At 32.8% G+C, this 20985-nt stretch overlaps 1 protein-coding gene across 6 annotated transcripts; it reads right to left on the bottom strand.

Annotated features, from left to right (window-relative positions):
- Positions 1–685: 685 nt before the first annotated feature.
- Positions 686–16396, bottom strand: LOC111381031 (probable disease resistance protein RF45). 6 transcript variants are annotated; one of them, XM_023004727.1, is made up of 4 exons: positions 16255–16395; positions 12067–12771; positions 11629–11880; positions 686–3189 (listed from the first exon to the last, which is right to left on the bottom strand). In XM_023004727.1, exons 2-4 carry the CDS (start codon positions 12659–12661, stop codon positions 1523–1525), a joined length of 2514 nt encoding a protein of 837 aa, XP_022860495.1. In that variant the 5' UTR covers positions 12662–12771; positions 16255–16395; the 3' UTR covers positions 686–1522. The 6 variants fall into 6 exon arrangements, with proteins under 6 accessions (XP_022860495.1, XP_022860494.1, XP_022860492.1 ...); XM_023004723.1 differs by having other exon boundaries at positions 697–995; positions 1481–3189; positions 11629–12771; XM_023004725.1 differs by having other exon boundaries at positions 697–981; positions 1481–3189; positions 11629–12771; positions 16255–16394.
- Positions 16397–20985: the final 4589 nt, after the last annotated feature.

Below are 20985 nucleotides of genomic sequence, written 5' to 3'. Positions count from 1 at the left end.
TCAAATTTTGGACCACAATTTTTCATTCATCTGGAATTTGTTTTAAGATTTCAAATATACTACGACAATCTACTCGACGAGTAAAACTAGTTAGTCTATTTATTTTTATAGTTTGACTATCAGACCTAGCCCAAATATTTGATCGAAGTTGACACAAAGTCACTTTTCAAATTTATACTTAGCCAAAAAAATTTAATCTTTAAACCAAATTCCAGCAATTATAGAAAATTGTGTCGCTGACAAGCAGCCACAACGCCTTTATGAAACACGATGAGGTCCTTACATTAAAAACAAGTCTTACAAAGAAATAAACATTGATGAGCCCTTGTTTGCCATCGAAAATCAGATCATAAAAATCAAATTAAAATATGAATTTATAACTATCCGAGCCTAAAGAATTCTCGTAATTTCTATCTCTCTAATGATGAAGGCTATGAGCATTGTTTGACATCATTTTATGGAAAGCAAAATCACATAAAAACCACATAAATTTTGCCTTTGTAAGGTTGAGACGAACATTGGTGCAGAAATTTTACACAAAGATTTCTTTGTTAGAAACTAGAAGGGAGATCAGATTTGATTGTGTAAAAAAGGCTTTATCAAATGCTGTATAACTTTTAAAAGAGAAGGTGAGTATTGTGTGAAAATGCATAAAACTTAAAAGGATATAACAATTAGAAGAAAGTATACAACTCATTTGTCACAAGTCTTTTAGATCATAACACAACATTGACAAAGGTCTACATTAAAGGACATATTCTGATATTCATTTATTCAAATTAAAGGCACAACCATAAAAGAAACATTTTAAATTTAAAGACACAACTAGACAATTTCTTTATTCAAACTTAACATTTTCCTACAAGAACAAACGGCTCATAGGTTCAAGAGTAATAGATATTCTCCATGTTCAATTGGAACGCGCACTTCTCGTAATTTCCGCAACATTGTATTCTTTCGGAAAGATAAATGCACAAGTTCCTGCAACCACAATACTGGGAATCAAAAGTCACAAGATTAAATGTTTCAAAAATATTTTGACATCAGAGGTAGGGAAAATGAAGAACAGAGGAGACAAGTAAAATACAAAAAAATGTTCTGTCTGTATTATTCAGTTTCTGGGAGAATGCAGTGAATATAAACATTGAAACTCATAGAAGAAAACAACTTTTCTATTATTCAACATGTAAACAACTACAGCAGAAAACTAGAAAGTGAAACATAAACAACTTTTCTATTATTCAACATGTAAACAGCTATAACTTTCAGGAGTTTTTTGTATATATGAGTTGGAGCAGTCAAAAAGTGAAACATAAGCTCAATATGTTTATTTTGAACAATCTTCAGATTTTATTTTCCCGAATGAGAGTGGAGATAGATAAAGGGAGACCATACCAAGCAGCGAATTTTGTTCTTATCCTAAATATGAAATACAAGGTGTAAAATATAGATTGAGAGAAAATGATGGTGAAGAAACTACCTGGTCCTGATCTTTTCTACTTCAATCCATCTATGGAAATAGCTAGTTGTCATTTTCAAATGTGACTGAAGAAACTCGTTTCCGTAATCCATGCGGTAGACTTCGCAATTTCCTGCAGTTTTTAACTGCTAAAATTGAAAGCATAGGCATGGCTTTTTTCTGCACCACCCACGTCTCCAAGAAACGCAAAGTCAAGAGTTCTAAACGTTTGAGCTTCTTGAAACTAAAATTGAAACAACTCATTTCGCTTCCAACAAATGCGTCGTCTTGCAATACTAGTACCTGCAATTCCGGGAGCTTGTCCAACGTTGTCATCGGGTCTTCCTTAAGTTGAGAGCCTATCAACACCATCTTAGTCAGGCTTTGAGTGATTTTATTGTGTGGTGGTAGCTGTCCAAGATGCCCATCCATACTCAGGGTATGAAGAATCTGACAATTGAGTAGTTTTCTAAAAACAGAATGCCTTTCTTCTGTGTAACAGTCTAAGTTGTTGACCTTAATGGAAGGATACATGACACTTGTATCCTCTGAAGTCATGTCCATGCGACTGATAATCTGCTCAAGATCACCCAAAATCCCTTCAACAGTCGTAGACAGGTGTCTTAGACTCATCATTTCAAAAAGATCAGCAACATTACACATCACAGTGTCGAAGTTTTCAAGTATCTCAAGTTCTTTCAAACTTCCCAAATACAGTTTTTCATTATTGGGCGTCTGAAACATGAGCGGGAGATATAGATAAACAAGTTTCCCCAGCTTCCGCAAGACATTGGGAATGATTATTTGACTTGAAACTCGGAGATCAAGAATTTCCAAGAATGACAAGTTACCTGTTGATGATGGCAACACTCCCAGGTTACATCCTTTGAAACTCAGATACCTAAGGTAGATTGGCCATGCCATTGCCCTAGGTAGACCTCTCTCTTGAAAGTCAACCCGTTCAAAATTTAGAACCGTCAGCATTCTGTACTTCTTCCGATCAAACATTCTTCGAGGCCATTCCAACTTCGTCTGAAGATCACACTGATTTAAGAGTAAGAGGGACCTTAGATGGGTAACTTCTTCATTTCTGAACTGATCAACAGAAGTACTAGTCGTCGAGAAGGAATCGGAATCTAAATGTACAGCCATTCTACGTGCAGGATTACTAGTCAACGAGAAGGAATCGGAATCTGCACTTCTCTGAGTTCTGAGCCCGAAATCTAGAACCTTAAAGAAATATTCTTTTCCCTTCAGTAAGCAATGATCTTGCATGTTCTTATGAACCGAACAAGACTTGTATTTTCTAAAAGTTGGAGTTTCTTCTTCTTCGACCTCAACCATTTGTTTTTGTACCAGAACGCTCAAACATCTTTCTGCTAAATCCATTGTAGTTTCATTAGTTTGACAATCAGCCCGTGATATCGTGCGTTCAGCCATCCATAGAAGATACAAGTGTTCCACTTCTATCTTTGAACCCTTTGGGAACAAGCCCAAATAAAGGAAACATGGTTTCAAGTCATATGGTAAATCGTCAAAACTTAAAGCTGAAATTGATTTTTGCAATACAATTTGTTCAACTGGTAGGTCTCTACTGATTAATAACTTGATATCTAGAAGCACCATCTCCCATTCACTTAATGTTCGCTTTGCAGCTAAAACTTCCCTGACTGCAACTATAGCTGATGGTATGCCAAAGCACAAATCCAATACTTCGCGCGCTATATCCTCTGTATATGTCATACAAAAATTGTTAAGCAAATCCTAAATATAATTCTATTAATTATGAAATAATGAGACCATTACAGCTCATTTCCATTATATTGCCTGCATTAGCTCTTAATATACGATAAAAATCAGCAATAAACAAAATTCCATCTTCAAGAGAAGGAATTTGACTCTATGAAGAAAATAACAATAATAATGTGAATAGATCTTAATTATAATACACGTGTTGTGCTACCAATATCGACATTAAATATGTTGACGCTAATCCATGATTGAGCATCCTCAATGCTTTTCTGCTGTCAAATAGACAGTTCTGTTGTAGCTTTATTTCATATAATTCCTTTTTCCACTTTACTTCGAAAACTTTTCTAACTGGTATTAGTTGACAAAATTGTCAATATTCTTTTATTTCTCAAAAATTTCTGTTTAGAAATCATTCTAATGCTTAGTTAGCTTATTCTGTCGATATAGAATTGCTAGTCAAAAATTGTGCTGTTTAAATCACATTATCATTCATATGAAACTCCAAAATGAAGGTTCTGAATCCTTGGGACAGTTAGAAAAGCTCCTCGACAAAATCATTTGGCTGAGAGAATGAATTGAACTATTTTGAGGAGTTACATTCATGTTAACTAATGCAAAATTATCCAAAAGTTTCTTGGCCTGAGGCTACTACAACGGTGGATGTCAGCATCCCTTTGGCAGCACATGTTACACTCTCATCAACTGTCTCCCATACGTAAGAAGCAGAGTATTATAAGAGTCATGTTCTTTACTTTAACGGCACACGAATTCTGAAGCACTCCATGGTTTTCTCAAGGCCAGACAAAAATTCAGTTTATGGCCAACCCTGGGAAAAGCCATTGAAGGCACTTACATGGGTCTTTTTGTACCGGAAAGAAACACAGAAAGTTTGTATGGTGCACACGGTATCCGTGAGCAAGTTCTTTAGATTCAGATTTTGAGTGGATCTAGAAAAATGATGATCATTGATAGGATATATTTTTCACTCATGGGAACTTTCTAAGGTGGAAAACTAATCTTCAATATATGGTATCAGTTTTGACAATAGAATCCGAGATATCGTTGTTACATTACCAATAACAGAAGCTTTTCGAGTCAAAGTACTGTTGATTGAGATTGAAGGTTGATAAGTAAATGCTGTACTCTAGTGTATATCGAAGTGCAATTGATCTCACAAAGAACCAGGCGATCCAAGTGAAAAACTGCACCGATGTAAGGCTACATTTACTCAAGACAATCACAGATTAAGGAGTTGTGAAATAAAGGTGGTCTCAATCTGAGATGTTTGATCCAAATGTGGAGATTTGTTATATATTGGATCAAAATAAACAAACAACTAGATCAAATTCTAGATAATTTGGAAGTTTGGTTGATGGAGGAAGCCTAGATAATTTTGATTGGAAGTCGAGATTGATAAGAGATCAAATTTTATCGAGGATTGAGAGTTTGATTGGGAAGAGGACTTTGGAATGGACGAAAAAGTGTTTTGAAAGCATTGGAATCGAGACAAGACGTTCCCAGTGTCCTGGCCCCAACCAACAAAAAGAGCAACAGCAGCCTGGTGCTGGGGCACTGGTCTTGCCGAACTTCGGACAAAAGGACTACGAATTTAATTTCTGTCGGGATTCTTGCATGATATTTCATCCAAAACACCAAGATTTGGATCCTATATACTCTACGTGGTGTAGGCTCTTCAGAGGCTCAAGTAATAATAAAATAATTGTTATATACATTAGAAACTTGAGAAGATTGTTTAGATTTGGATTGATGGTATCATATCTTCTAAAACAATTTAGCTTCTTGGTATATTGAAATTCTTCTCTTCTGCTTGTGAATTTCCCTAATTTGGGTTCCGCGTAATCTTGTGTACTTGTGTGATACATTATTTTCATATAGCTTATATTATTCTCATTTTTATTTGATTCGATTTTTAACAACTCGTATCAGAGCTGACGTTTTGACAGTTCTTGGAAAGGCCAAATTGCTTATTAAAATGCGGTTTGAACAAGGTTGATTGTCTCAGGGATGACAACTATGAAATTTAAGGCTTTTAGATTGCAACAATAAAATTTCTTTGTGACGGATGAAGATGCGAACAATTCTTGCTCAATTGGATTTGAATGATGCGTTATTGAGGATTGATAAGATGCCCTCAAAAGTGACTACAGAAATAAAGTAGAAAGTGTTACTGTGTTATGGTTAAAATTAGAACAATTATGCATGACTTAGAGTTTAACAAACAAACTACGTCTAAAGCAGTGCTTATATTCTCATCTCTTGACAGAAAATGGATATTTAAAAGATCATCTATCAGTGTTCAAGGTAATCATCGTTAATTTGGAGACCATGGAGGTCAAGTACGATAAAGAGGATTGAGGGTTGATATTATTATGTTCATTGCCGGCTTCATATTTCACAATCTAGGATACCATCTTGTATAGTAGAGATACTCTAACTTTTAACGAGGTATATGATGCTCTTTATTCTAAAGAAAAGATGAAACATCTGGTCGTCTGATTTGAGGCCCTGATAAAGGGTCTTGTTGTTCATGAGAGGAAGATGGTTGGTCATGGAAGGAGCAAGATCAAGAATAAAAACAATGATAAAATTTGTTGGTATAGCAACAACAAGGGGCACATGAAGAATGATTGCTATAAGTTATGGAACATGAATAATTTTTCTACCACAATCAGAAGGGACAACCAGGAAATTTTGGTAATCTCAACATTGCAGAAGAAGACTATAGTGATGAAGATCTTTTGGGGATTTCTGATGGGGACTCCAAATCTGACGAGGATTCGATTCTTTATACGGCTTGCACATTTTATATATGTTCTAAGTTACAAGGGTTTTGTGGTGATAGAAAATAATGAACCCTGTAAAATAGCTGGTATTGATAAGGTTAGAATCAAGATGTTTGATGGGATGGTCAGAACAATTGGTTTAGTGAGACATGTTCCATGATCAAACAAAAATTTTATCTATTTGAGTACTTTTGATTCAAAAGGGTACAGGTATACCAGTGGAGGTGAAGGTTTTAAAGTTAGCAATGGCACTAGAGTTGTGTTAAAAAGACACAGAAAGTCCTAGTTACATGTTTTGGATGGTTCGATGGTCCCTTTAGGTGAAGCTACAGCTTATGATTTGATAAATGTTAATACAGATGTAGTTGGTTGTAGTCGAGTTGCTTGTTGTGATTCGAGCAATGATATTGGAGAACCTACTAGTAGCTCAAGTAGAGCTATTTGTGATCTTGTTGATAATATTGCTCGTGGAGATAATTCAAGCAGGTTTTGAAACTCAACTGGATTTGATATTGAATAGGATGATTCAACTAGATTTAGGATATAAGGAAATTCTGCTGGTAAGTAGGGCTTGAATTTTGTTCACAGTTTCTGAGCATTCAAGCAGGTTTTGAAACTCAACTAGATTTGATAGTGAATAGGATGATTCAACTAGATTTAGGATATAAGGAAATTATGCTGGTAAGTAGGGCTTGAATTTTGTTCACAGTTTCTGAGCATACCCATAAGGGGCATGGTAAAAGAGGTGGAGAATGATTTGTTGAAGAGTGAAGACTTAATTCCTTACAATGAAATTTGTGTCAAGGTAGAGTTTGTTATGTTATGACTCAAAACCCATGTGATTTGGAAATTTGGTTCATGGAGGAATGCTAGATAATTTTGGTTTCAAAGTTTGGATTGATAAGTGATCAAATTTCATTAAGGATTGAGATTTTGATTGGAAAAAGGACTTTGAATTTGATGAAAAAGTGTTTTAGTAGCAATGGAAATGAGATAGGGCACTGCGGGTTGTGTCGCCTAGGTATCGGTCAACGAAAAGGGCAACAACAGCCAAATTAGCATCAGAGCACCAAATGAGCTGCACCATAGCCCGGCCACTACGTCAGTCGGGTGGCACCCTGTGTGGACAAAAAGTCTTTGAATTTGTTTTCAATCGGGATTCCTGCATTTTACTTCATCCAAAACACCAAGATTTGGCTCCTACATATACTCCACATGGAGTAGGTACTTCAGAGGCTCAAGTAACAGTAAGATCACTATTATATACATTATAAAGTTTAGATGATTGTTTAGATTTAGATTTAGATTATCAAATCTTGTAAAACAATTTTAGTTTTTTGATATATTGAAATTCTCTTCCTATGCTCATGAATTTCTCGAATTTGGATACCTTGTAAATCTTGTGTTCTTGTGTGATCCATTATTTTCATATTACTCATATTATTCTGGAATTTATTTGTTCCGTTTCTCCGCACACTACAATGGGCGGGATAGTCCTTAATTATCCTCTCCAGAATGAACGCTCCACCTTATTTAAAGCAACCGTGTGCTCATATCTTCTCCTATTTATAATTGCTATAAACATATGAATAACCGACTTATTTATAGCTAGAGACATCTAGTATAGAAGTCAAAACTAAGGCTGGCAAAGTCCAGAATCCGCTTGACATTTCGACAAGAAGAGTAAGAAACTAAGATAAACAAATATAAAAAAAGAGGCAAGTGGGAAGACACTAGATGAAATACTAGGAATGGCAATCGGACTCAAGCCAAGCCACATTTTGGGACATCGACTTGAGCCCGAGTCGAACATTTTATGGGCCATTTGGTCGAAGCTAAAAGAATAATTCAAAAGAAAATTTAAAATTTGCTGCCGGCTAAGGCAGCTTAAAGCTACCTTTAAGGAAGAATTCAATAAATAAAAAAATATGCACATGCAGATTTGTTGCCGACTAAGGTAGCTACGCCTACAGCCTTAACGGGTAGCTAGCACCTGTTTAAGGCAGCTTTATACAAGCAGTTTATTAGTCAATCTATCAAAATAATTTGAAATTTTGAATTTAAATTTGAAATTCAAATTTCAAACGGTTTGATTTTTTTGTTATAAATATGGGGTTAAAATTTTCAATTTCATATCAATCTTCTCCGATCAATTTTAACTCGTAGTGTTATAGTTTCAAGTTTCAACTTCAATCTCTAATTTCTTTGTTCTAATATTTAATTTTTTTACTCTAATATCCAGTGTCATTCATTATAATAATTATAGAATATAGATGGATTTTATTAATTAGTTTAAGGGTAGTTCGAGTACTCCAGTTGGCTACGATGCATCTCAAAATGTTCTGATTGATTTGGAAGATATCGAAGAGGAAGAAGTACTCGAGACTTCTAAATGGTCGAAAAAAGAATCCTCGGATTGTTGGAAACAATGACATGTAAAAAAGTTGGTGTTCAAAATAGAGTTGATATTTGGAAAGCATGTTCCAATTACTATGGCAAAGAACTTAGTTGAAAACCCGGTTCAAGCACGACGCATTTGAATGGACACATATTGAGGAGTTGCAAAGCGAAACCAGTCGGTCTTGACCCAAAACAGACCGAACTAGTGTTTGACGGCTCTAGTTCTATTCTTTCCACATTTGTATATTCACAGGAAAGATTTCATGAAGGAATGGTTGCATACGTGGCTACAGCAAAGATGCCGCTTACGGTGAGAGACTCAATTCCCTTTACCCGACTCGTGCAGAATTATCTCCAACCCAGGTATGCTTCTTATTGTAGAAATACTCTTTGTTTAGATACTGTGAAATTATATAACAAAAGAAAAACAAATTTCTATTGAATAATTAAAAACTCTTAATAGTGTTATATCATTTACATCTGATTTGTAGACCGGTATTAATAAAACAAGTTATATTTTTGCTACAGCTCATAACATTGATCACCTATAGCTTCTACATAAAAGGATTATTGCATTCAGATATGTAGAATATTCTCATAATGCAACTAATATATACATAGTTTTAAGAGATATTATACAAGATATGGTTCGAAGTTTTACGTATAATAATGCTGCTGTGAATTAACTTGTTATTGATAAATTTATTAATGACATTAAGCCTGCATTTGGAAATTTATTTTTTTTTATCAACATTGTGTATGCCACATTATTAATTTGATTGTAAAAGATGAATTGGAACATATAAAATCGCCTATAGATAAAACTAGACAAGCAATAAATTTTATTATTGTGTCGCCAACTAGAAAGCAAGCATTTAACAGTTTGTGTGCAGAATACGGCATACAAGAAAAATCACTTGTCACTGATGTAACACATAGATGAAACTCTACTATCTTATGTTGCATTCTTGTGAAAATTATGATAAAGTTATTTTACCATATTATTATGGTAGGCATACATACAGACCCGAACATAATTAGGAAGATTGGGAATTGTCTATTGTATTTTGTGTAAAGAAATTTTTAAAACCATTTTCGATGCCACAAAGGAATGTAGTGGTATTTATCTTCACTTGTTTTACAACATTTTTTCTACATTGCTCAAATCTTTCATAAATCTAGGACTCTGCCAATTTTTATTGATGTAGTCTACTTGATGGAATTAAAATTTCATAAATATTGGGAAGAATTGCCCTCCTTGTTTCTTTTAGCTTCGGTAATGGATCGTTGACTTAATTTAACTAGCACAAAAGCTCTTATAAAGGAGATTTCAAATTTCATGAATTTGGAGTTATCACATGTGTATATAGAGTCTAAATTATGTGAAATGTATAATTACTACGCTGAAAAGAAGGTCAAGGCAGTTTTATTTTCCAAAGTTCTTTTTAAAGAAATATTTCAACAAATTCAGATGATTTATGGAATTATTTAGACACTAATACAAGTGTTCCCTCATTTAGTTCTAATTCATCAATATCAAGAGCAATAGATGTTAGTGGTACAAATCTTGAAATTCCCTCTGAGATAGCTAGATATATGTGCATGGATATTCGTAGTGGGTTACTACCAAAAAAATTACAGGAATTTAATCTTCTATCATGGTGGAGGTGTAATGAAAGACAATATCTAATTGTATCACAAATTGCATGTAATATACTAACACTTCCGGTGTCTGCAATGGCATCAGAGGCTGCATTTAGTTTAGGTGGTTGAGTTTTATTAGACGAACGATCAAGACTAAAAGAAGATATATTTGAAGCTTTAATATGCTTAAAAGACTGGGAATGTGAGAAACTACGTATTCAAGAAGTTGACAGTATAATGGATGAAAAGTTATAGCAGATTCAAACATAAGGACGTTGTAAGTTTTTAAATTGATTAATTTAAAAAAAGTATTTAATTTTTAAATTTATTCATCTCAAGAAAAATTGTACACGAAATATTTTATTCGTGTATAATTTTAACTCCGCCTACGTTGATTGTAGCCGGTCCCAAAATCGAAAAAAAGAGGAGGGTTGTAACTTTTATTCAATTTATAATTTGCAAAAATTGTACGAATTCATTTTTTTTAAATGTTAGAATTGTCACAAAGTAATTAAAAAAAATCGCTAGCCTAAAGCTCGGGTCGGTCCCATGTTTCTTGGCCAGGTAAAAGCTCGGGCTCGTAAAAAAGCTTAGACCATTTTACTTGAACCGAGCCCAAACCCCAAGTTTTGGCCTGCAAGTCGGTTCAGCTTGTTGACACCACTATGAAATACCCAGAATAATCTGGATTATTCCTTTAAGTGGTGATGATTTTTCAAACTTTAATGTATTTAATAGTGGAGAGAACTCTGTAATTTACTGTCAAGAATAGGATGAAATAAATAGATCTCGTCCTACTGTGAATGTGAGGAATTTACTAAACTGCGTAAAATGACTTGCACGTTCAGCATCTATTAATGTTAAAAATTAGAGTTCAATCTTAAAATATCAACTTTATTAAGAGGAATAGCTCAAATATCTTAATCGAATAGAATTGTTAGTTGGAGCTTAGTGGGCTCCTTTATTAAGATTAGTGGTTCTATCTAAAAAAGTCAACTTTATTAAGAGGATTAGATCAAACCCTTATAAATTCATCTATATTTTCATCTTTACTTGACGTGGAATTTTATCTCTCAACAAATAATTCTCTAATTCTTTGTGTTTCATTCACTCCTTTCTACAGTTCATTTTTGCATAGATTTTTTGGGCTTGTGGTGGTCTTGTTCGTTACACAACCGATTCAGACATCCTTTAACTTTGTATGATAAAAAAAAGAAAAGCAAAAAAAAAAAAAAAGAAAAAGAAAAAGAAAGAGTGCATTCTTAAACTAAGTGGATGTCTGATATGAAGAATTATAGATTAATGAATGTTCTCTAATATACAATGATTAGTAGTATGTCATCTATCACCAATCATTTTATTCATTATGTAGATATTGCCTAACATGAACTCTATTATAGGTGTGAAGGCTTCACATCAAGTAAGACAAAAAATTTATCAAGAATAGCCTAGAATAGAGGACAAGGCAAATAATCCTGGTACAACGAAAAAGTGGAACGAAGTAGTTGCAGGAAACGGTGAATATAACGGAGCTCAGATTTGGATGAATATTGTGGAAGAGAAACTTACCGTCAGGGTCCCCCAAGAATGCTGCCTTCTGAAATAACTCCAAAGAGTCAGATGAGCCTAAAGGCTGCACATGAACAAATCCATCCGCAGATAATGCTACTTCACTTAACCGAGTTGTCAACAGTAGTTTGCTACCATTTTGAACATTTGGGAAAATTCTATGCAAGAATTTCCAATCGTCCAGTGACCGTATGTCATCCAAAATAAACAAGTATCTCATACCTTTCGCATATTTGTTGAAATATTCTGCAACTGTTTCAAGTGTTAGATTTGACTCTGAGCGCTTTATTCTCTCTTTCCCTTGGGGAATCTGTTCTAAAATACTTCGAAGAACGTTTCTTAGTTTAAAGTTCTGGCCAATTTCTACCCGAGCACAAATGTAAAAGTGGTTCTGAACGAAGGGATTACCATATAACTTAAGGGCTAGTGTGGTCTTACCTATGCCACCGCTTCCATATATGCAAGTAACTCCTTCTTTACCATCAAGCAGAACAGATTGTAGAGCTGTAATTTGTTCATCCATCCCAACAATATGGTTTTCTCGAGAGTCGTCAGAGATGCTTTTCCTCAACTTTTGTCGGTTCTCAGTTTCTGGATTCACATTTGCTGATTGAGGTCTTTTTTTTTCTGTCTTAGTGAGTGCTGATGCAGTAATAAAATTATCAATGATCATCAGTATCTGGAAATTAATATCTTTAACCTCTAAATCAACCGTCCAGAAGAATTTGAAAACATCAATGAATTTTCTAATTATGCTTCTGTCTCTTCTGAGTTGGACCTCGTTGAAATAAATTTCATGGACATTCTGAAGTCTAGAAACAAGGTCTCTAGTGTCTATTTCCAGGTTATAATGTAAACTTGACTCCTCACTTTTTCTCGCATCTAGTTCTTTTAATATGGAGAGCCACAGATTTAGCTTCGCTTGTACATCCTGAATTCTTTTCTTTATATCAGGAAATAAATTTGTTCCAAATTCTCGCAACAATACCGCCGATTTCTTCTGTTCATATGCCTTGATCAATGCTTCAGCCATTTTCTTTCTCACAGCAAGGACCAGCGAAAGATTCTGAAATTTTGGTCAGATATTTCTGAATATTGTCAAGTTACATTCCTCTTCATCGCATCGCACCCAACCTAGAGAAACTGTAATAAATCAATGTGTACCTATCACAATAGAGAAAATGTTGGATAACACTACTTATATGTAATTTTTTGTACATCAAGATATCCATACACTCACATGAGGTGGGGTCCACTCGAATAAAATATTCAAGCGGGCCCCACCTCTTTTGAGTGTGGGACACCTTGATGTACAAAAAATTACGTACACTAAACAAAGCCCGAAAATGTTTATCCCGTTAACTTCTCTGGTCTATTTGCATTCATTATTCTTTTTTGACAAAATCTATAACTACATTAATAATCCATGACACCACGAATTACGGCTGACAAATTTAATGGATTACAGTCAATTCAACTAGTGATGCCAGCAAAGGATATTACAGTGTGGGCTACTTTATCCCCTCACGGGGAATAAAGCAACAAGACCACAACTAACATCACCAAGTAATGCTACAATAGCATAATTTCATTCACCTTTAATTTGTTTATATTTTGATCTCAAATTGTAATTCTCTTTCCATGAAAATTCATTCAATGTATAGTTAAATAGAGAGGAAAACAAAAACTTTTTGAGACTTGGTTAAATTGACACAAGAAAGAACTTTTCAATAATAGTTGGTTTAAATATGATCATTGGAGAGAAGTGATTATGTAACGCCCCAAAAATTTTATAGAGTAAAATTTATTCTGTATGCTATATGTTTATAATTTGAAAGTTCGGTGACTAAAGTGAAATAGTTTAATTTTAATTTTGTTTCGGCCAAATAATTAGATTTTGATAGTGGAAAAATAAGTGTATCAATATTGGACTCTTTTTGTAGATCTTAATTAATCAGAAGTCTTCGACTTGGGAAAAAGTTATTTTGGATAAAAACATATTAAATTAAACTTAACTAAAAGAAAATAAGATAAATAGAATTTTACATAATTTATAAGGGTAATTAGCACAAAACGTCCCTACCTTTCGATGTTTTTGTAGAAAACGTCCCTACCTTTCGTTTTTTGGCGGATTACACCCTCACCTTTACATTTTTTTGCGCAAAACGTCCTTCTGTCAAGTTCCCGTTAAAATGTTCCGTTAAATCAATAGGTAATTAGCACAAAAGGTCCCTACCTTTCAATATTATTGTGCAAAACGTTCCTACCTTTCGTTTTTTGGTATAATTAGCACAAAAGGTCCATACCTTTCAATGTTATTGTGAAAAACATCCCTACCTTTTATTTTTTAGCATTTTCACCCCTACTTTCACCTTTCATTGCAAAAAAGGTCGTTCTCATTTATTTTTTCAATAAAATGACGATTTTACTCTCATATTCAAATAAAACAAAAAGAAAAAGATGAATTACCAACTGCAACCGTAATCCTTAAATTTTTAAAAAATTACAAAAAAATCATAAATTCTCAACTACCACCATTTTCACAACCTATCAAGCTGCCAACTATAAATCCACATAATATCACCTTTCGGCCACCATGCCCACCGGACTCCACCAACGTAAATGTGGTTGTTTCGGACAAATTGATGACCAATACTATGGAGGAGGATATTGGGGAGAGTGAAGCGATGCTGGTAGTGGTGGAGTCCGATAGGTATTGTGGTCGAAAAGTGGTGCTATATAGATCAATAGGTGGTGGCTTGGTGGGGTTGTGAAAGTGGCGGTAGTGGAGAATTTAGGATTTATCTGTAATATTTTGAAAGATTTAGAACTATGATTGCAATTAATTAATTATTTTTTTCTTTTCTTTTTGTTTTATTTCAATAGGAGGATAAAATCGTCATTTTATTGAAAAAATGGATGAAAAGGACCTTTTGCGCAATGAAATGTGAAATGTAGGGGTAAAAATGCTAAAAATGAAAGGTAGGAACGTTTTGCACAATAATATTGAAAGGTGGGGACCTTTTCTGCTAATTATGCTAAAAAATAAAAGGTAGGGATGTTTTGCACAATAACTTTGAAAGGTAGGGACCTTTTGTGCTAATTACCTTTTTGATTTAACGGAGCATTTCAACGGAGAGTTGACAGAAGGACGTTTTGCGCAAAAAAAGGTAAAGGTAAGGGTGTAATCCGCCAAAAAATGAAAGGTAGAGACGTTTTCCACAAAAACATCGAAAGGTAGGGATGTTTTGTGCTAATTACCCTAATTTATAACCCAATTCAATTTTCTCTTCTTGGAACTTGTAATATATTTTTATATTAACTCTAATTCCATTATTTGAAAGTAATTCTTATCCAAATTCTATCTTTATGGTTGTTAGTGAATCTACTTTTGGTAAGTATTAATTTTATATTTTATACCAATCAAAGTAGTGGTATGATTTGTTTTATCAAAATTTAATTCTTATCCAAGTTTGATACACATTTTCTTCCATCACAATTGTACTAGGACTCAACTACTATTTTTTTTACTATAAATAGTGTGCAATTGCCCCATAATTCTCCACCAAAAAATTGTACATGACAAATAGTAGGGAGAGAGAAAGTAATTTCGAAAAAGTTAGTCACGATTTTATTGACGCAGTTGAGAAAGTAGAAAAAATATTGGAATCCTTTCAAAAATTCATTTTATTTAACGAGGTAAAATACTTATGTACAAGTAATTTGTTTCCTTATACTTTTATGTATTCAATTAAATGTGTGTGAATTATTAGTGGACATTCTAGGTCTTTATAAAGAAAGATGAATTCCTACGAGAATTTAAGAGGACTTATATACTCAATAAGAGAAGAGTGGCATGAAGTGTTTATTTATAGTTGTATAATTGTGTATGGAAACTACACGTTTCTTATGGGGTAATTTTTTAGATACCAACACTTACAATAATTTTTACAACTTAGTGCAAGTCAATTGGATCTGTGGCTGTGCGGTGATGCGGCTGCAAAGTTAATCAAAGAAAAAGGGAGAAATACAGTATTAGTTTTTTCTACTTTTGAATTTATCAGTTAGTTGAATATGTTTAAATTTTTTTAAAGATAAATTCCATATCTAGCTTTAGATTTATGGATATTCCAGTGATTTTATTTTTAAAGAAATTTATTTTGATAGTTCCACCTTCAATATAAAGAAAAGAAAGTTTTTGGTGGCACATCAAAGTTTATGAAAATTTGGGGGTGTAACAGATTCAATATTCAATTTCCATAATCAGCACATTTTCAATAAAAAATGTTAGATTTTGTAGATATTTCAAATGGCCCACATGCTACGAATTCTCATCTACACAACTCATACCACCACCAAATACTTTGCCGATATTATCTAAAATTCATTTCAATCTCCTCAACATTCTGTATTTATAATTTAATTCTGCTCGTTTTCACCAACAAATTGAATTTGTGCAAAATCGCATTTTTGCAAATATCAGTGTTATTCTAACTGATATCGAACCACAAACAGGGATTTTTCTCATAAAAGCCACTAATATACAGCTTCATTTGAATTTTTGTTTGCTGAGAAATAAAATCCATAACTAATCTGCATATGGCATACGAGCATAAGTACACTTACTTGGAGATGACAACATAGAATCTCTGTTCAGTGCCTCCTTCAAGATGCAATCAGTCGTAAGTAAGGTTGCACAGTTGACAGTACTGTCTTGTATGAATCAATTTTTTTGCTAAAAGTCTTTACTGAAATAGGCTGGCCATATGGATAATGTATGCCAATTATTTCTATTTTCTGGTTGACTGCAAAGTCGTCTTTTTGTCCTTTATGTTTCTTAAATGCACGTCCATGTCAGTAATAACAAGTTGCATACCTAACCTGAATATTAACATGTGCCCGTTAAAAAGTCTAGTGCTTTATCGTGGATAAAAGAAAGTATCTGCTCTCAACTTGGAGCAATAGTTTTCTAATATATAACATTATTCTACTGTGAAAGTTAATTAGATATTTGATTTAAGACTTGGTCTCTAGTATATCATGATAAACCATATACATCAATATAAATTTAAACAAGAAGAGATTTCATTTGTATCTATAAAAAAAATGAAAACTTGTAAATACAAGAAGAGATTTCCTACCTACACCCACCTTTCTATCTTCTTGATCGACATGATTATTGTCCGTTTGGCATGACTTTGGAAAAGTTAAAATGAATTTTCAATATTTAAAAGTTATTTTTGGATCCATTTGATTAATTTAATAAAAGTGTTTCTTCTAAGTAGAAGAACTTTTAGTGAAGCCAATCGAAAGATCTTTTAAAAAATAATTTTCAAATAAAAATTAATGTAATATCTTTTGATGCTCTTCTATGAGATGCAATACCAAAGTAAAAGTTATGCTAAATGAATGTCGAGACTAAGTTCACCCATTACCACAAATACCTCATTTATGTCACCAACTAATTTTATAATAATATTAATTGTGAGCACCTAACATCTATAATTAATATGATAATTATGACATGCGATCACTTATTTATTGCCCTTGTCATTCTCTAGGGCCCAATGTTGCATATTTTTTTCACTTTCTATAGCCCAATGTCACCAATTAATCTTATCAGGATTATGCTGTTTGTACATGTAGGGCTTTCATAGAACACCTTCAGAACACATGCAATAAGGGATGGGGATATTTTTTATGAGGTGGTTCCCACATGGGGGCCCATCTATTATGTGTGTTATGGAGGGGTTCTGTAAAACATCTCCTGTACAAACAACGTAATCCATTTTATAATACTAATTAAAGTTGAACGTGTATTATACGTTATTCTAAAATATTCTATAAGTGATGTAAAAGAAATATTTGGTATCAATTTGTTGGAGAATTTGATAAGTCTTGAATGAATTAAAGAAAATAAAATTTAACATAGAATTTAAGAGAAGAAAATTGTACTCAAATTGTACTCTTAAAAGTCAATTTCTATGATTCAAATTTTTTTTAATGATGAAATACTATAAATGAGCAATCTTTTTATATTACATTTGATACATAAAAATTAATTGTTAAAACATTAATGTAATCACCAATTAAAATTTCTAGATATATGAATACGAATAAAATTCATCTATAATAACTCTAAATTCATATAATTCAAAATTTATCAAGTGAAAATTCATTAAATCTAGATTAATATGAATGTTAATTAATTGAGAATTAATAGCACAAATTTCATAAAAGACAATAATTATGTAGTATTTATTACATATTAAAAAAGAAAAGTAAGATATTATTGAAATAATTAAATAGTAGGGAGTTAAAATCTTCCAAAAAACAGTTCTCCTATAATGTAATCTTTAATAGATAGATTAATTGTCAACACCTAACACCTATAATTAATATGATAATGATGACATGCGATCACATGTAAACTTTTTCCAATATTTTAACGTCATTGGCTTACGGTGCAATGTGAACTTTTAAAATGCAAGCCCTTTCACGGCAGAATTCAAAATTAATTAATTAATTAATTAAAAAATTATATATTCTTATGAAATTTAGAAACTATATGGAAACTTTGCATACAAATATTCAGAAATCTTACCAAAAATACTTTAACTATAGAGCCAGGCTCTATGTACATATTTGATACTGATTATTTTGACGTTCATTGTACTTTGCTATTCTGTGAATTGAATTAACAAGTATATATTTCAAGAAGGTTTATTAATATTGTTCTTATTTTACTATCATTTAAGTAATTTTGGTTAACTTATTCCTACATTCATTGTATTTTGTTATTATGTGACTTGAGTTAACAAATACATATTTCGAGACTTACTGAAAGAGTTATTAATATTGTTATTATTTTAGCAAGTTGGGTTAACTTATACATACGTTCTTTGTAGTTTGTTATTCTGTGAATTGAGTTTATAAGTCATGAATGACTTAAAGATTTATTAATATTGTTATTCTCTTAGCAAGCTGGATTAACTTATTCATATGTTATTGTATATTTCTATTTCATGAATTGAATTTTAGGTACATGTTTTGTGGCTCACCTAAAGTCGCTTGATATTGTTCTTACTTGACTATTATTTTATCACGTTGGCTTAACTTATTCCTATATTCATTGTATTTGGTATCATAAATTGAGTTAATAAGGATGTATCTCGAGATTGACCTAAAGAATTATCTATTATAAATTAGAGAGAAAAATAGTAAGGTCAATAGATTTGTGTATATTTTTTGAGATCTAAAGCCTCATATTTATAGAAAATAATTAGGATAGTAAGAAATACAATAGTCATAGCAATTACGACTGAAGGATATAATGATTATTCAATAATAGACATATAGTTCACGACACATCTTCTTAGACGACTCATTGCATAATATCTCTCCCCTTAAAACCGTGCTTGAAAAATTAGTGGGGCAAAAATATCAAACGAAAGAAAAAAGAGTTACTTTTGGAGTATTTAATATAAATAATGTCTTACTAAAACTTTGCCCAAAAAATTTAGTGGGATAAAACATAAATGAAAAAGAAAAATAATACATTTACTATCCTTTAACGTAGACCACTAAAACTTTTGAGTCGACGCAAATCTATCTCGTGTACCAATTTCTATAATATATACGGAGTTAATTGTTTGAATACTCACTGAACTTTAAAGGGCGTCACGTTTCACTCACTGAACTTTACTTTGCACCCAATTACTCACTGAACTTTGTAAACTTGCACTCCATCACTCATTGGGTTAAAGAGTTAATTGTTTGAATACTTACCGAATTTTACACGACGTCATATTTCATCCACTCAACTTTACTTTGCACCCAATTACTCACTGAACTTTGTAAATTTACACGTCATCACTCACCAGGAACCGTTTGTTCTATTTGCCTATGTGGATGACGGCTTTAACACGTGGCAGTTAAATCAAACAAACATAACAATAAATTGCCAAATCATATATCCAAAAGGACCCAAACATGCCTCACTGCACATAAATCGCGATTGGAACCCTAATCTCTTAAAATAGGCCGCTTCGAAGGTGAATTTTAGTATATCGCGATTGTTGTTTCTTCTTTTTCGCCTTTACTGGGTATGACATTTTTGAGTGAAAACGGTGAAGCATGTTTGGGTCCTTTTGGATATATGATTTGGCAATTCATTGTTATGTTTGTCTAATTTAACTGTCACGTGTTAAAGCCGTTATCCACATAGGCAAACAGAACAAACGGTTCCTGGTGAGTGATGAAATGCAAATTTACAAAGTTCAGTGAGTAATTTGGTGCAAAGTAAAGTTGAGTGGGTGAAATGTGACGTCTTGTAAAGTTCGGTAAGTATTCAAACAATTAACTCTTTAACCCGATGAGTGATGGAGTGCAAGTTTACAAAATTCAGTGAGTAATTGAGTGCAAAATAAAGTTCAGTGAGTGAAACGTGACGCCCTTTGAAATTCAGTGAGTATTCAAACAATTAACTCCAAAGTTCAGTGAGTGAAACGTGACGTCCTTTAAAGTTCAGTGAGTACTCAAACAATTAACTCAATATATACGTTAATAGATATGGAAACATATTTGGTTAGGGCATATCCTTCAAGCTGCAACCAGTCATCAGGTTGCACAGTTCTAACTTATAGGAATTATATATGTTGGAGATTTTGCTAGAAAACCAGGGCTACCTACGTGGTCCTGTTTGAGAAGAATTGTTTTATATTTTGTCCTAAAAGTCTTCACTGCAATAGGCTGCCCACATGGATGCAATTATTTTTAATTTCTGGTTGACTACAAAGTCAATTATTATTATTATTATTATTATTATTATTATTATTATTATTATTATTATTATTATTATTATTATTTACTTTTCATACTTAAAAGTGACAAGATGCATACCTAACCTAGAGGCTGGAGATTATTTACCGTGGGAAATTACCACAGTAAGTCTCAACCCTTAATGTATAGCTAACATTTTAATGGAATTGAAACTCTAAGAGTGGCTACATTGACACCATAATATTTTTTAGTTGCATCGCGTTTAATTATAATAAAATTCCTCATTCTTTGCTAATTGTTGTACAAATGTCCCCACCATTTTTTAGTGGAATTGTTAACTTCAGTCTTGCATGAAATTTAACATATGGTACGTGATGATAGTTTCTATACATATATTTTATTAATGTGCTTTGAAATAAGGGGCAAATAATACATTCCATTTTTATATGCTTTTTTTTAATTTGTGTTTTATTGCTAATTTTAAATTATGAGGGACAAATAAGTCTTTTTATACCGCTTTTGGATGGAAATCATCATAACGTATAAGATTTTGTATTTCATGGAAGGCAAATGATA

The sequence above is a fragment of the Olea europaea genome, unplaced genomic scaffold (assembly GCF_002742605.1).
Source record: "Olea europaea var. sylvestris unplaced genomic scaffold, O_europaea_v1 scaffold2240, whole genome shotgun sequence".
NCBI classification, from domain to species: Eukaryota; Viridiplantae; Streptophyta; class Magnoliopsida; order Lamiales; family Oleaceae; genus Olea; species Olea europaea.
Note: the sequence above shows the minus strand (reverse complement) of the source record. Positions and strands in the feature narration are given on the sequence as shown.

Bases quoted from the DNA above. Each gene is read 5' to 3' on its own strand.
- LOC111381031 (XM_023004726.1), bottom strand. From the start codon at position 12,661: ATGGCTGAAGCATTGATCAAGGCATATGAACAGAAGAAATCGGCGGTA. The intron at 3,190-11,628 runs GTAAGTTTCTCT...TGACATATACAG, and splicing joins ATTCTTGGGGGACCCTGACG to AGGATATAGCGCGCGAAGTA.